We start from the raw sequence: 17,428 nt of genomic DNA, 5'->3' as shown, positions 1-17,428 counted from the left end.
TTATCTCATTGTGTTTATTTTCTGTTGTATCGGATCCACAGTAACAATTATTCGTTCTGTTTTACACCTTTTCATTGGAAATGATACTGAACAATATTGAATCTTTATGGCTCAAATGTGATTAACACTAACTCCAAAAAGATTTGGAAAAGAACAGCTAACACAAATGCAGTGCTGTGGTCTAAATAGGAAGGCTTACTTGTCTGCACTCTCATCTTGAAAACCAATGAAAAATGCACAAAATTTGAATGATCTCTAAATTAAATGCTGAATGTAGCAACGGCATTGCTGAAAAGAGTCAACAATACATGCCGTATCTGAGGATAGGTTTACTGGAAATAGGCAGTTAGAGCAGAGCAAACCTGTGGCCATTCCCCTCAAATATAAGTACAGTATACCGCTTTGGATACTTACGTGGAGGAATGACCTCCTGGGAGAATACCACAGCAACCGGGTTACAGGCACTGCGCATGGCTCCGTGGTGCAGAAGGGAAAAAGAGAGAAGAGAGCGGTAGTGATAGAGGTGGTGAAGGGGACAGGCAGGAGATTGTGTAGACGTGAATGGGACACCCGGATGGTATGTTGCCTCCTAGATTCCAGGGTCAGGGATGTCTCAGATTGCGTCAACAACATTTTGATACCAATGACATTGGAAGGAAAAGCAAAGAGAATTTAGAGAGCGAGGTAGAAAGCTAAGAAGCAGGCCCTCCTGAGTAGTAATTTCTGGATTGCTGCCTGTGCTACATGCCAGTGAGGGCAGAACAGGACAATTTGGCACATAAATGTGTGTCTGAGAAGCTGGTGCATGGGGCAGGACTTCAGGTTCTTGGATCATTGGGATCTCTTCTGGAGTCCAGTTCAAAAGTGACCTGAACCCAAGGGGGACCAATATTCTTGTATGCAGGTTTGTTAGAGCTGTTGGGGAGGATTTAAACTAATTTTGCAAGGGGGAAGGGATGGATGGTAAAAAAGTAAAGATAAGCATGCAGTCAGACTGTCAGGAAGGGCCGGCAGGTGATGGGACTTGGTTGTAGCCAACAGGCTGAGCATCAAAACATTAGGGATGCAGAGTTGGAAAGGACAGCAAACACCGTACTCAAGTTGTTTTATCTAAATGCACATAGTATAAAGTGGATGACTTTGTTGTAGTACTGCAGATTACCAGGTATGATGTTGTAGCCATCACTGAATTGTGGCTGAAGGATGATTGGAATTGGGAGCTGAATGTCCTAGGTTACATGTTACATCAGAGATATAGGAAGGTAGGCAGAGGGGGTGGTGTGGCTCTACTGGTAAAGAATGGCATAAAATCAGTAGAAAGATGTAATATAGGATCGGAAGATGTTGAATCCTTGGGGGTTGAGTTAAGAAACGTCAAGGGTAAAAGGACGTTGATAGCAGTTATAAAAGAAAGTTTGAAATAAAAAGAGCAATTTGTCATTAAGCCTACTAGGGGATCAGCTATACTGGATTCTGTGTTATGTAATGAACAAGAGACGATTAGAGAGCTTAAGGTGAAAGAGCCCATAAGAACCAATGATCACAATATAACTGAGTTCAACTTGAAATTTGATAGGGAGAAAGTAAAGTCTGATGGAGCAGTATTTCTGTGGAGTAAGTGAAATTACAGTGGTATGAGAGGAGTTGGCCAAAGTAAATTGGAAGGGGCTGCTAGTGCGCACTTCTGGGAAAAATGCGGAAGGTGCAGGTCATGTTTTCCAAAAATGAAGAAATACTCAAATGGTAAAATAGTACAACCATGGCTGACAAAGGAAATCAAAGCTATTGTAAAAGCAAAAGAAAGGGCATACAACAAAGAAAATAATTAATGGGAAGATAGAGTATTGGAAAGTTTTTTTAAAACTTGCAGAGAGCAACTAAAAAAATCACTAGAAGGGAAAAGATGAAATATGAAAGCAAGCTAGCAAATACTATCAAAGTGGATAGTAAATTTTATGTTAAAAATACAAGAGGGTGGATGTAGGACTGCTAGAAAATGAGGCAGGAGAAATAATAACGGGGGACAAGGAGATGGCTGATGAACTAAATGCGTATTTTATATCAGTTTTCACTGTGGAAGACACTAGCAGCATGCCTGATGTTGTCATGTGTGAAGGAAGAGAAGTGGGTGCAGTTACTGACACAGAGGAACTGTGTCCTAGAAAGAGGTAGCATTAGAGATTGCGGCAGCACCAGAAATGATCTTTCAAAAATCAATGGACTCTGGCATGGTGCCAGAGGACTGGGAAATTTGTAAATGTCATTCCACTCTTTAAGGAGGATGGCAGCAGAAAGGAAATTATAGACCAGTTAGCTGGACCTCAGTGGTTGGGAAGATGTTGGAGTCAGTTGTTAAGGATGAGGTGATGGAGTACTCGGTGACATAGGACAAGATAGTAGAAAGTCAGCATGGTTTCCTTCAGGGAAAATCCTGCCTGACGAACCTGCTGGAATTCTTTGAGGAGATTACAAGTAGGTTAGATAAAGAGGATGCAGTGGATGTTGTATATTTGTACTTTCAGAAGGCCTTTGACAAGGTGTCACACATGAGGGTGCTTACCAAGTTAAGAGCCCATGGTATTACAAGAAAGTTACTAACATGGTTAGAGCATTGGTTGATTGGTAAAAGGCAGTGAGTGGGAATAAAATGATCCTTTTCTGGTTGGCTGCCAGTGACTAGTGGTGTTCCACAGAGGTCCGTGTTGGGACCACTTCTTTTCATGCTGTATGAAAATGATTTAGATGATGGAATAGATGGCTTTGTTGCCAAGTTTGCAGATGATACAAAGATTGGTGGAGGGGCAGGTAGTGTTGAGGAAACAGGTAGCATTCAGAAGGACTTAGACAGATTAGGAGAATGGGCAAGAACGTGTCAAATGAAATACAATGTTGGAAAATGTATGGTCATGCACATTGGTAGTAGAAATAAATGTGCAGACTATTTTCTAAATGGGGAGAAAATCCAGGAATCTGAGATGCACAGGGACTTGGGAGTCTTTGTGCAGAACACCCTAAAGGTTAGCTTGCAGGTTGAGTCAGTGGTGAGGAAGGCATATACCATGTTATCATTCATTTCAAGAGGTCTAGAATACAAGAGTAAGGATGTGATGCTGAAGCTTTTTAAGGCACTGGTGAGGCCTCTCCTTGAGTATTGTGAACAGTTTTGGACCCCTCATCTTAGAAAAGATGTGCTGGCATTGGAGACAGTCCAGAGAAGGTTGACAAGGATGATTCCAGGAATGAAAGGGTTATCATATGAGGAACTTTTGATGGCCCTGCGCCTGTATTCACTGGAATTCAGAAGGATTGGGGGGGAGATCTCATTTAAACTTTTTGAGTGTTGAAAGGCCTAGACAGAGTGGAAATGGAAAGGATATCTCCCATGGTGGGATAGTCTGAGACAAGAGGACACAGCCTCAAGATAGAGGGACACTCTTTCAAAACAGAGATGCAGAGAAATTTCTTTAGCCAAAGTGTGGTGAATTTGTGGAATTTATTGCCACATGCAGCTGTGGAGGCCAGGTTGTTGGATCTAAAGTGAGGGCATGCATAACATTTCCCGAAAGTCTTTCTGTGCTTTGTATGTTTAATGATCAAATATACCTTAATTACCCTATTGAGTAAAGCAGTTTTATTTCATAGTAACACAAGGGTTGAAATGTAAATAAAGATTCATCCAGAATCAGGTTGGAACTCAGCAACTCAGAATGTGGGATTCCCTTCATTTTGAACGTAATTTATTCCTTGAAACAGAGATAACACTTCTGGAATTTGAAAAAAACATCCCATTAAGTATCTAATCTATGAATCAATGCTTCTTATAAAGCGTCTCAAAAATATTTCAGAAAGTGGGAGTGGGGATCTTTGGCAAGCATGTAAATGACATTATCTTTGCCTGGCCCTTTAAACATCCCTTCTGTTTTTCATTTCCAGTGACATCAGTGTTAATAGTAATCACCCATGGCATTTCAGTTTTAAAGAAAGCTTTTGGCACATTGGACTTCATAAGTTAAAGTATTGAGTACAGGAGATGGGATGTCATGTTGAAGTTGTGTAAGATGTTGGTGAGTACTAATTTGGAGTATCCGATGCAGTTTTGGTCACCTAGCAACAGGAAAGAAGTAAATAAGGTAGGAAGAGTGCAGAGGAAATTTACAAGGATGCTAATTGGTCTGGAGAAGCTGAGTTATAAGGAAAGATTGAATAGGTTAGGACCTTATTCCTTAGAACATCAAAGATTGAGAAGAGATTTGATACAGGCATACAAGCTAACGAGGGGTATAGAATGAATAACTGCAAGCAGGCTTTTTCCACTGAGGTTGGGTGGGACCACAACCAGAGGTCATGGGTTTAGGGTGAATGGTGAAAAGTTTAAGGGGAATATGAGGTGAACCTTCTTCACTCAGAGGGTCATGAGAGTGCGGAATGAGCTCCAGCACAAGTGGTGCAGGCAATCTCAATTTCAATACTTAAGCAAAGTTTGGATCGGTACGTGGATGGTAGGGGTAGGGGAGGGGTGTGGGAAGGCCATGCTCCTGGTGCAGGTTGATGGGGATAGGCAGTTTAAATGATTTCAGGGTGGACTAGATTGGGCAAAGGGCTTCTTTCTGTGCTATACTTTTCTATGACTGTTTTTTACGGCAGAGCTAGAAGGTCAATGGACAGTAGACATATACTGTCATTCAATGTGAAAACTACCTCAGTATGTTTTCGCTATTAACAGAGCAGCTGAAATGAATAACTTCATCATAATACCTTACTGCTGCTGACAGTGGTGATGGTGAAGACTTCCTACCATCTAGCACTGGATGTATCAGAGCCATACATACTGCATTAGCCAAGTTCTATTTCCAACCTCAAACACAGTGAATATTCAGAGAAAAATCAAAATGCTCCAAAGTCTAACTGAGATAAAGCTGAAGATTATTTTTTGAAATATTTGATATATCAAGTATTAAAATCTAAAAAAAACACAAAAACAGCAAGAAGTGGAAGAAACAATAGTAACTGGCTAAGAGTTACTGTCAACAATCAAGAAGTGTGGAAAACTAAAAAACCGTACTACAAAGAACTACTGATAGTTACTGCCAACCATAATCCGGAGCCCCGACAGAACAATGCTTCTTAATCCCCTGGGGTTGCTGAGTTAATCATACTGAAAATGCATGATGCAAATTATCACATTCTGGAATGCACCACAATTTAAAATTCAATATTAGTTTATACTGACATATTGTTACTAATGACAAAAATGTTACCTGAGATCTTGTAAATTTCAAATCAAGTGGAAAGGTAATGCAATCTGTAATTTTCTGAAATGCCATGTAGTTGTAATCGAATTCAAAGCGCTTCAGTTGAAATGTAAGAATTTGTGGCAAGTGCTTAAAATAGTATCTCTGAAAAATGAAAGGTAGAGATGAGTTTTACTTTTCCTGTTTCATCAATGCAAAGCTGAAGATTAGCAGATCTCTTTGCTATACATTTCAAATGTTGCAGCCATTCACTCTCCGTGTTGTAAATCCTCATGTGAATACATTTCATATGGAATTCCACATTGTATGTACTTGACACGTCTCACCAGTGGAGACATTGCACTGACATCTGGCAGTACTAAAGGGCTCAAGGAGATGATTTGTCCAGGAAAAAATATTATTTTTACCATTCAGCTGCTTCTATTGCTCCTCTGATTTGCAGCATGAAGAATTACAGAAATACCAGGATGACTGATTGGAATACTTACTGATGACGTTTCAGTCTTCATATCACAGTTGTTACAATAACATTTGTTGTCACCTTCCATTCTTTCCTCCTTCAAAAACTGTTCAAGACTCTTTTCCTTTAAGTAGAAAGGAACAGGATAGAGAAAAGGTACCAGATCATGTCCATTTTGTTTAGAGATACAGCTCGAAACAGGCCCCTCCAGCCCAATGAGTTGCACCACCAGGCAACCCACCTGTTTAACCATTGCCTGACCAGAGGATAATTTACCATGACCAGTTAACCTACTACCCAGAATGCCTTTGGGATGTGAAGGAAACCGGAGCACCCGGAGGAATCCCATAGGCTCACAGGAAGGATGAACAAATATCTTACGGATGGAATCAGAACTGAACTCCAAATTCTGATGCCCGAGCTGTAGTAGGGTCGCACTAACCGTTACACCACCGTGGTGTCCCAATTCTTAAACACTTAGTCAGCTGTAGTATGGGCTTCAATGCATGCTGTAACTGGTAGTTACTGCACAAGTAGACCCTCTACTCAATGCTAAAACCTACTATATTAATAATAGGCAAATTGTCAATGGCAATACCACTGGATATTAAGACGAGATGGTTGGCCTCTCTTGTTGGAGGGGACCTATACAAGGCCCAGGTGTGGCACAATTGTTATCTGAAAACTTTGATGTACCAGGCTGCTAAATGTGTGAAAACACTTTGATTTTCACGTACAGTTACAGTTAAAAACTATTAGTAAACAAAAAATCCTATTACGATAAGTAATTATTTTAGAAATTAATTCTAAATGCTTAAAATAGTTAAAATGTTCCAGAACATTGAAGTTAACAATTAATCATGCTTTTAGTAACACCCAGCGCTGTCCCCTTTCACTAAAATGTAACTCTATATATTTAGACTTGTCCCAAGTCTAAGCCGGTGCAAGTCAGTGATCAGATTTTCCATTATAACTACTGGGAAACTCCAAATCAGCCACTAGTCTCCAGGAGAGGTTCGATGTGGAATGCATCAACTTGTCAAATTGTTGACAAAACTAGCCAATTGATATCTCAACACTTTGAGAAAAGTTAATTTAAAAAATCATGAATATGCAAGATCATACTGAGGTCAAAAGAGATTAGGTGTCCTTAATTTTTTTTGATTATTTACTCTTCCTTTAGGATTAAGTATTTTATGTTTTGAGGTAAGAAGCAATACAGGTGGTCAGTCAGTTAGTTAATTAGCAATACAGTGTGGAGTCGGCCTCTCTGGCCCTTCGAGCCATGCTGTCCCAGCAAACCCACAACCCCAATTAACCCCAACCTCATCACAGGACAATTTACAACGACCAAGTAACCTACTAGCCCAGGGATCACCAACCTTTTTTGTACCACAGACCGGTTTAATATTGACAACATTCTGGCAGACCGGCCGACCGGGGGGGTGGTGGGTGGTGGCAATCATGACCGGAATATAGGTGATAAGTCAACTATAAGTCACTTATAAGTGGCTGATACACTCAATTCTAAAAGGGTTTATCTAACAAATTTTATATTAAACATACAGCGCATATTTTCCTCACATGAATATAGTGATGTCTATTATAACTCACTTATAGGTCAATAGCATCATAACATTTTAAGTAACACTTGGCTATTAAACACACAGTACTTATTTTCCTCGGATGAACATATAAAGTCATTGCAACACACCAGTGAGAGGACAAGGTAAGTGCCAGAAGTCCCCATGCCGGGGCTGCGGCGGTCACAGTCCAGAAAGAGAGACCGACCGACCGAGGCGCGCCCATCCCCCTTTGTACGTAGGTAGGATCTATCAGCTGACAAAAGTTTGGCTCAGGGGATGACTTTCAGTAGATCACAGCAAGGTAGCTAGCTGCTCTGATACTTAGAAAACCCTGAGCCTGAATTAGGTTGTCTGCGAATATTTTAGCACCGGGTTCTCCACAAAAATTCGGTAGGCCAAACAGGTTTAGAGGTGGTGCCCATCTGTCCGCGCTCCAGGCTAGTAGCAACGGCACTTCTCACTGGCCGCACGAGGTGGCCGGTTACCTGAAGCCAACCAGTGATCCCTGGCGCAATGGTATCACTGCGTTTAAGCGACTGATGACCTCGCAAGCATTCAAGTTCAACAGTGGACGTGACAGAAAATGAGGAAAGGTGCAGTTGACTTATACGCCATTTCGTATCGACAAATCATATCATTTCCTCGCGGCCCGGTGGTTAGGGACCACTGTACTAGCCCATGCAATAGAGACTGTGGGAGCAAAAGGAGAAAACCCACGCAATCCACGGGGAGAATGTATAAACTCTCACAGAACGGTGCCAGAAATGAATTCCAAACATGAGAACGTCCTGGGTTGTAAGAGCATGGCTCTAACCACTACACTATCGTGGCTTCCAAAGCTCCTCATGTTAACAATCCCATCCTTCTTGAATTTACAAAAATAGAAGTCTAAAGATATGACACTTTTTTAAACATCAGTTATTGTGAATTATCATTGTGAAACAATGGATAGTTAATTTGTAAATTGTCCAGACTCATCTTCATGAAACCAACATAAAATGTGATGTCAAACTCATTGCAGGAAAGTAATAAATTGCTCTAATTTTTAAAAAAAGTTTAACTTATTTTCCTTGTATTTTTTTAACTTACCATGGAATCAAACTTTTCTGCAGCATTAGCCGAGCAAACAGATAGAGGAATATCCAGGAAAAAAGTGTCTTCATCCATAGATTGTGCGCATTTTAAACATTTCAGTGAGTTAACCATGGTGACCTGATAAATCTACAAGACATAACCCAATGAGATCTGAGCCTGTGATCCATCAGTTGGAATTTAGTACAAGAACACTGATACTTAATAAACTACGCTCAAAAATTCTGATTCCTCATTTGTTTGATTAAGGTGTACAATAAATATCCTTAAGGGATGAACACCACGTGAATATGATACCTTGGCAACAACACTGATTGGCTGCTCTTGTTCAGCTTCACAGGAGTGTGGCACAAGAAGGAAGTGACCGGCCATCGTTTTCCCTCTGACACTGGAAACATTGCTCTCATGTATCAGAAACAGGTTAATTATCACTGATACGTGTTGTGAAATTTGCTGGTTAGGCAGCAGTACAGTACAAGCTGCAAAAATTCCCATAATGTACAATAAATACATTCCTAAGGTTGGCATAGCAGGGCTGGTAGTGGGGACAAGCTCCCACTGCCTATAAAGTGTTCCAAATGGCATGTGACTCTAACAGACTCTGAAAACCAAGTCCAACTCTTGCCCTTCACATAGACCGGGCAGACCAGTTTCTACTGACAAGAGAAGGGGCAAAGGCGGGCCACTAGCACCTGCTTTGGGCAGGTGGAGCTCTTCAGCCTTGGACAGCAGCCCGCCTTGGAGAGGAAGATTCTGATTTTAAAACCCTGCTGCCTTGCGGCCATACCCACCAATGGAAAAGGCTTCAGGAGTAAACCCCGAGGAAGAAATCAGGAGCCGGGGTCCCTAAGGCAGTTTGATGTTGTATACAACTTCACCCTGACAACCTCTGTGACGACACGATCCCAAGCTGTATCGGGGCTTGCCCTTCCCTTGAACTACATCAGTGATGTGGAGAGGGGATCCTGCTACATGGGCAACAGCGAGTTCCTCAAATCATTGCATCCAGGCTTGCACCCTGGAGAGGACACAGTCCACCAGAGATGCAAACCCATGACCCCCCGGGACTGACGACTGCCTACTGTGTACAATAAATAAATGAACTGTAGAAAAGAGCAATTGTGAAGTTGTGATCATGAGTTTACTGATTGTTCAGAAATCTGATGGGAGAGGGGAAGCAGAATCAGATTTAATATCATTGGCATATGCCATGAAATTTGTTAACTTTACAGCAACAGAACAATGAAATACATGTCAAATAAATATGGTGAAAACAATCTGAATTACAGTGTGTGTATATATATATAGTTAAATCAAAATAAGTGGTGCAAAATACTTCCTTTCTGATGGTAGCAGTGTGAAGAGGGCATGTCCTGGGTGGTGGAGATCATCAATGATGGATGCAACCCTTCCTAAGGCACTGCTCCTTGAAGATGTCTTGAATACTACAGAGTACTATGGAGGCTGATAATCTTGCTAGAGCTGACTAATTTTCCAACTTTCTGCAACATATTTTGATCTTGTGCAGTAGCACCCCACCCCATCAGATGATGATGCAGCCAGTCTGAATGCATTTGTAATTTTCCACTGTTTTAGTTGACAAACCAAAGCTCCTCAAACTCCTAAGGAAATATAGCTGCTGCTTGCCTTCTTTATACCTGCATCAATGTTTTGTGTTCTGGCTAGGTCTCAGAGATACTGACACCCAGGAACTTGAAATTGCTCACTCTCTCCACTTCTGATCCCTCTTGAGGATTGTCTTTTCTAGAAGGTGCATCTAAAGCTCTGAGTGTGGTCTTCAGGCTCTTGTACCTCCTCCCCATGTCCTAGATGGTGAGGGTCCTTAAATATGGACGCTGCCTTCTTGATGCACCATCTTATGAAGATGTCCACAATGGTGTTTTTTCAGGAGTACAGCATGAGACATTGAATTAATATGGTGAAGAGGAGCACAATTTTTCATCAGGAAGACAACAAATGTGATCAAAGGTGATAAAGGTATAGTGATAGATAATTATCAATCAGTTGCCTGTGTTTCCTTCCTCCATCTTACTCAGCACTTTTCAGTGACAGAACATTTTGCTGTGCAAAGGTGGTGTGGTGAACCTTGAGGAATGTCTGTGTGTGCTTGAGATGGAAATTTGTGCTGACTGAAGGAGAGGAGACCATAAGGGTGGGTCACTCTCTGGAAGGTAAGTATATGAAGTCATAACCAGAGGTTCTGGCAGAGTAAGACCAGATCAGTGAATGAATTGTAACGATGGCAGAAATACATCAATAAAAATCAGTTTATGATTGCATTACAAATCGTTTATTGGACACAGAGTCATACAGCACTGAAACAGGCCCTTTGGCCCAATCGATCCATGCTGACCAATATGTCCATTCAAGCTAAACCAATTTGCAAACATTTGGCCAATATACCTTTCCATCTACTTGTCCCACCATCTTTTCAAGGCTGTTATTGTAGATGACTCAACCATTTGGCTTCACATCTTACCTGGGATTTTAAAACAATCAAAAATGATTTACGGTATGTGCTAGACTATGGAAGAATGGGTGATCAACTGAAGATCGAGCAAACAGTTGATGGAACATTTAAGGAAGCAGGCGGTAAAGAATGACAGGTACTGGTATAGAAATAATGCTAAAGGAGGAAAAAGGAAAATGAAAAAGTACAGATCGAATTACAGGTAAACCGAGGCACATTTTAAAAACAAATCGATTATCAGTATCATAACAGATCAATTTTACCTTCAGAATATTATGCTCCTGATCCATTTTGCTATTCAGTTTGTTCACCAGCCTGCGAAAACATTCCTCTATATCTCTCTGTTTGTAAACTTCACAGAATGGTTTAAAAAAATGTTAAAGTAAGCATACAAGTTCAAATAATATAGTTGCTTATATTAGCATCGATTTCCCAGTTAATGTTCTGTGATTATTAATTTTATAATATAAATTACTGATGTATGAATTTGAAGTAAAAAATTGAAAATGATAGAGGCATTCGGCGGGTCAAACAGCCTCCCTGGAGGGAGAAAAGTAGAGCCAATGTTTCAGGTTGACGACCTTCCATCAGATTTTGATGATAAATCATCAACTTGAAATATTTGCTATGTATTTGCAGAAATCCTTTCAGTACATCAAGTCTGCACCAATCACCCATTTACACAAATCCCATTTTATTTATTTATTTGTTCAGTGACTCCCTCACTGAGTGTCTGGACAACAATTATTTCATTATGTACCACCGGTAAATTTCTGGTTTATGGGCATCCTGGCCAGGCTCCTTGTGCACATCCTCCCTTCCTCCCTTCCACAACTTTCTGTCTGGTCTTGCTGAAGCCCAGCAGGAAACTTCTGGAACTGATGGTAATTCCGTCACTCAGACTGGGGATGTTATACTGATCTCACCTTTTGCTTAATACCCAACTCGGCCAGCTAACAGTTGCAAATCTCGATAAATACCATAAGAAATTCTGCAGTTTAAATTTTAAAATAAATATTGCAATTGGATTTGAACTCAGCTCTCTGGATGGTGAGACCAGATCTCTGGTAACTTAACCTCTGTGCCACCCTATTATTTCAACTCTGATGAGTAACTAGAACTCCAAGCTAATTTACACATATATTTGCTGAGCATATGGAGTTTGAAACTATTTTTAGTTAATCCAAATACCTTTCTTCTGTGAGTCCACAAAACTGATCCCAGCTACGGAAAATTTCAATCATAAATATATCAAGCAGCAGAATGCTATGGATTTGAGAAACTTTCTTTAAATCAGTAAACTGGCATACTGCTAACTGATGAAAGCATGGATGTGTCTATTGCTTACCATTCAACTTCAATTGGGAGGTCAACTGTTCTGTGCTCAAGGACCGTTCATTCCCATTTGATAATCGTTCAAACAGGGAACGCAACTCGCAAATTAATGAATCTTGTTCTTTGTAGCTGCAAAAAATATGAAACAGTGAAATTTTACATCGCTTAAAACCTCTGAGAGGGTCAGCAACTTTAAACTCCGCAGTGCTATCATTTCCAAGGACCTGTCCTGGGCCCAGCATTTCAGTGCAATTATGAAGAGAGCACGGCAGCACCTCTACGAAGATTGAGAATGACATCTAAAACTCTAGCCAACCTCTGTAGCTGTGTAGTGGAGAGTTTATTGACTGGCTGCATCATGGCCTGGTATGGAAACACCAATGCCATTGCACTGAAAATCCAATAAAAATATAGAGGATTCAACCCAGTCCATCACGGGTAAAGCCCTCCTTGCCAGTGAGCACATCTACATGGAGTTCTGTCGCAGGGAAGCTGCATCCATGATCAGGAACCCCCACACCCAGGACATGCTCTCTGATCCTGTTGCCATCAGGAAGATACAGGAATGCAAAGACTCACACAGCCAGGTTCAGGAACAGTTATTACCCTTCAACCATCAGCTCTGGAGCCAGAGGATAACTTCATTCAACTTTACTTGCCCATCACTGAACTGTTCCCACAACCTCTTGAATCACTTTCAAGGACTCCATATTTATCAAATATTTATTATTTTTCTCTTTTCTATTTTCTTTTGAATTTGTACTGATTGTGCCTTTTGCACACTGGTTGACAGCCCTGTTGGGTGCAGTCTTTAACTGATTGTATTATAGTTATTGAATTTATTGAGTTTACCTGCAAGAAAATGAATCAGGGTTGTATCTGGTGACATACATGTATATTGGTCATAAATTTACTTTGACCCATATTATGTGCTACCCAATTGATAAAAATAACCAATTATTTTAATGTGATTTTCCCTTTACAAATTCACGATGATGATTTTACCAGAGTCTTCTGAAAAATCAAGGAACTCAGAACTTATTCCCCAATGATGTGGCCACCACAAATACCAATTTTATGCACATTTTAATTTTGAAATGTCCCTGTACCTACAGAATAAATGTTACTTTCCTAAGTCCTTCATTATTTTTAGAATTGAGTTAATCAATCATGACTGAATAATCAATAAGCAAGAGAAACTACCGCTGTTGTAAAATATGAACTCCTATTTGTCCCCCATAGGACCACCCTGAGCAGCTGACTATGTCCAACATGTTCTGTCCTTGTCTTAAGTCTTGAATAAAAGTACTGACCATACAGACATCACCATTACATTCCTTCCCCTGGTAATCACTTACTTGTGGTTATCTAGGTTGCATTCCCCATTTCAAATAAACGTTCATCCCCAACTTCTAAGTTCTAAACTTTTTATCAATCTGGATATTTATTTTCCCCAAAACACAGTGTCCTCCAGTGTAGAAATGGCACCTTTGGCCTAACTAGACTATATTGAACAAGATTCACATCTAAGCTAGTTCTATTTACCTTTGTTCAACTAATATCCCTCTAAATGTTTCTTACTGAAGTACCTTTATAACCATATAACCATATAACAATTACAGCATGGAAACAGGCCATCTCGGCCCTTCTAGTCCGTGCCGAACGCTTACTCTCACCGAGTCCCACCAACCTGCACTCAGCCCATAACCCTCCATTCATTTCCTGTCCATATACCTATCCAATTTTACTTTAAATGACAATATCGAACCTACCTCTATCATTTTTACTGGAAGCTCGTTGCACACAGCAACCACTCTCTGAGTAAAGAATTTCCCCATCATATTACCCCTAAACTTTTGCCCCCTAACTCTCAACTCATGTCCTCTTGTTTGAATCTCCCCTACTCTCAATGGAAAAAGCCTATCAACGTCAACTCTATCTATCCCCCCTCATAATTTTAAATACCTCTATCAAGTCCCCCCTCAACCTTCTATGTTCCAAAGAATAAAGACCTAACTTGTTCAACCTTTCTCTGTAACTTAGGTGCTGAAACCCAGGTAACATTCTAGTAAATCTCCTCTGTACTGTCTCTATTTTGTTGACATCTTTCCTATAATTTGGTGACCAGAACTGTACACAATACTCCAAATTTGGCCTTACCAATGCCTTGTACAATTTTAACATTACATCCCAATTCCTATACTCAATGCTCTGATTTATAAAGGCCAGCATACCAAAAGCTTTCTTCACCACCCTATCCACATGAGATTCCATCTTCAGGGAACTATGCACCATTATTCCTAGATCACTCTGTTCTACTGCATTCTTCAATGCCCTATCATTTACCATGTATGTGCTATTTGGATTATTCCTACCAAAATGTAGCACCTCACACTTATCAGCATTAAACTCCATCTGTCATCTTTCAGCCTACACTTCTAACTGGCCTAAATCTTTCTGCAAGCTTTGAAAACCTACTTCATTATCCACAACGCCACCTATCTTCGTATCATCGGCATACTTACTAATCTAGTTTACCACCCCATCATCATACACTGTATTTCTATATAAAATAGAGTAGTCATTATATGGACAGACAGACAGACATACTTTATTGATCGCGAGGGAAAGTGGGATTTGTTACAGCCGCACCAACCAAGAATAGTGAAGAAATATAGCAATATAAAACCATAAATAATTAAATAATAATAGGTTAATCATGCCCAGTGGAAATAAGTCCAGGACCAGCCTATTGGCTCAGGGTGTCTGACACTCCTAGGGAGGAGTTGTAAAGTTTCATGGCCACAGGTAGGAATGACTTCCTATCATGCTGAGTTACATCTTGGTGGAATGAATCTGGCTGAATGTACTCCTGTGCCTAACCAGTATATTATGGAGCAGATGGGAGTCATTGTCCAAGATGGCATGTAACTTGGACAGCATCCTCTTTTCAGACACCACCATCAGAGATGGTGCAACTATGCAATTCTCAATCCTACCTAGTAATGCATTCTTTAACTTCCTGGGTCATGAACCATGTTTGAAGTAATGTGTTCAGATAACTTGTGGCTCCCTGATTTTTCAATCCAACAAAATGTTTACCTGTAATAAAACCAGGAAGTAAATGGAAAAGTTGTTTAATACCCAAATAACATCAATTCTGTTTCAGGTGGTTCCTTATAACAATCCTCACAATGTAAGAAAGTTTAGCAAAAAGCTTTATGATCAACAGGGAAATTTCAAAACCGCACACACAGAATGCTGGAGGAACTCAGCAGGACAGGCAGCATCTATGGAAAAGTTCTGCTGAAAGGTCTCAGCCTGAAATCATTGCTCAGATTCCCAACATCTGCAGATTTCTCTTGTTTGTGAAAGGACAAATTATAACTGGGTAAAAGAAGATGATATACATTCTATTGTAGATTACTTGAGATAAAGCCCTGTCAACCCTTAGAACTGTGCAGCCCAGCAACTCCCAAATTAACACTAACTTACCAATTGGTGTGTGAGAGTATTAGAGATGCTCCGCCAGCAACTGAAGCAGACCCGAAGAGAAGAGATATTAAACAGTAGTTTGGAAACAGAAAGATGCCACATTTTTGTGAATTATTCAGAGAATGTCAAGCGCCAAGAGTGCAAAGGTTGAATAAATGACTACCAGGTTAAAACAGTGAAATGAGCAGTTCGAAGTTCAGAGTTACACAAATACAGAAACTCATGCAGAGCATGGAAGACTAGGGCAGAGGGAGATCATTTGAGAACTTTTGAAATAACGCCCTACACCTACAACATGAATGTGGTATAACTACTGATCGCATTCTTTTATCTTCTTCGTCCAGCACTGAATGCTGATCCTTGAACTGTGACGTGCCATTCCACTTTGAATTGACTTCTCACCCTCGCCCTTCGCGCTAACACCTCCCCCCCACTACTCCACACAGGGCCGCTGCTTTCATCGCCTTACCTGAGTTACTGTCCATCATTTTGTTGTGGTCTGCAAAACATTACCAATAAAATTAAGTTATAAAGTCATTACGTACAACAGAGAGAGAGAGAGCGAGAGAGAGAGGTTCTGCAACGCATCATGCTTAAATTCAACCAGAGTATACATCTTATCAAGAGCTCAAAAGCGAAAGATTTGTCTTTACAGTAATACATGAATGGTTAAGGGTGAATTACACTTCATACTTTGAGAGCCGATAGACTTTTGGAACCAGTTAAACAAATAGAGCGTGACAAGCACTATCGGTATGTAAACACAACGCCGGAGCCACCTCAAAATTCTGTCACTTGTTAGCGTTTTATATATAGTTAACACTTCTTGTTTCACTTTGTCTGAACCAGGGGCGGTCTCTACAGAGTGGAAAAACAAGGAAGTTATAGGTTTAATATACTATGGCGCCCACTTGTGCTCGTTACAAGCAAGTTGTACAGAGGAATATTACTTTATAGACAATTGTCGCCGGATCTTTCAGGTGGGATTTAAAACCAATGTGTTTTGATTTGGATTTCAGGAGCGGGGACCCCATCCAGTAGTATTGGCCATCCAATTCCGTGTGTGAGAGCGGAGGACGACTTTAATCCACCCCACCCGCCTTTGAATGCATCTATTCACACAAATCTTATGTGGTTACCCGAGTCTTTTTATTCCTGGGCCTCTTGCAAGTTGCTAGCAACCGAGTTGTAACGAGAAGGAAGTTAAGCAGTTCGGACAGGAAACTCATTGGCCTATAGGACATTGCTGACAACTGGCAGGGGTGAGACAACCTCCCCAGAGAGCTGAAAACTTGGCAGACCGCAAATGGCGCATGTACGGTCAGGCGACCAAGGTTGCTTATGCGCAAAAACTCCGGGCTGGTGGGCTGAAGTCCTGGGTCAATTGTGACAACTCATTAAGTTTGTTCAGAATTTTGCAGATCCTCAGTAAATTTCACTCTGGATCAAATCAGGAGAGTACCAAACATGGAATGGGATTTTGAGAAGGTCCCGACCATTCAGCCAGGGGCAAAGTTTCCCACCCAATGAATCTGAGGTGGTGCTGAAAATAAGAGGTGATATCACAACATCAGCTGGAAACAAGACTTTTTTGTGCGAAGAGTTGTATTTGTTATTCTGGGTGGTATAACATTTGTCATTTTCAAAAAATTGAGATAGGTATATGGACAGGAAAGGAATGGAGGGTTATGGCTGAGTGCAGGTAGGTGGGACTAGG

General features: G+C 40.7%; 2 protein-coding genes across 2 annotated transcripts in view; both read right to left on the bottom strand.

Annotated features, from left to right (window-relative positions):
* Positions 1-5,590, bottom strand: part of LOC140724583 (ubiquitin carboxyl-terminal hydrolase 47-like) — a 39,937-nt gene extending 34,347 nt beyond the window's left edge. The window contains exons 1-2 of the mRNA XM_073039011.1: positions 5,579-5,590; positions 5,259-5,396 (exon numbers count right to left, since the gene is read on the bottom strand). Of these exons, the coding sequence (XP_072895112.1) occupies positions 5,259-5,396; positions 5,579-5,590 (150 nt within the window). The remainder of the gene's footprint in view (positions 1-5,258; positions 5,397-5,578) is intronic.
* Positions 5,435-16,480, bottom strand: LOC140723998 (ubiquitin carboxyl-terminal hydrolase 47-like). The gene is made up of 7 exons (XM_073038498.1): positions 16,405-16,480; positions 16,181-16,210; positions 15,216-15,318; positions 12,230-12,345; positions 11,145-11,233; positions 8,388-8,519; positions 5,435-5,836 (listed from the first exon to the last, which is right to left on the bottom strand). Exons 2-7 carry the CDS (start codon positions 16,197-16,199, stop codon positions 5,663-5,665), a joined length of 633 nt encoding a protein of 210 aa, XP_072894599.1. The 5' UTR covers positions 16,200-16,210; positions 16,405-16,480; the 3' UTR covers positions 5,435-5,662.
* Between the last annotated feature and the right edge of the window lie 948 nt (positions 16,481-17,428).

Source organism: Hemitrygon akajei, chromosome 3, assembly GCF_048418815.1.
Source record: "Hemitrygon akajei chromosome 3, sHemAka1.3, whole genome shotgun sequence".
Classification (NCBI taxonomy): Eukaryota; Metazoa; Chordata; class Chondrichthyes; order Myliobatiformes; family Dasyatidae; genus Hemitrygon; species Hemitrygon akajei.
The sequence above is the reverse complement of the archived record's forward strand: the minus strand, read 5'-3'. Positions and strand labels throughout refer to the sequence as shown.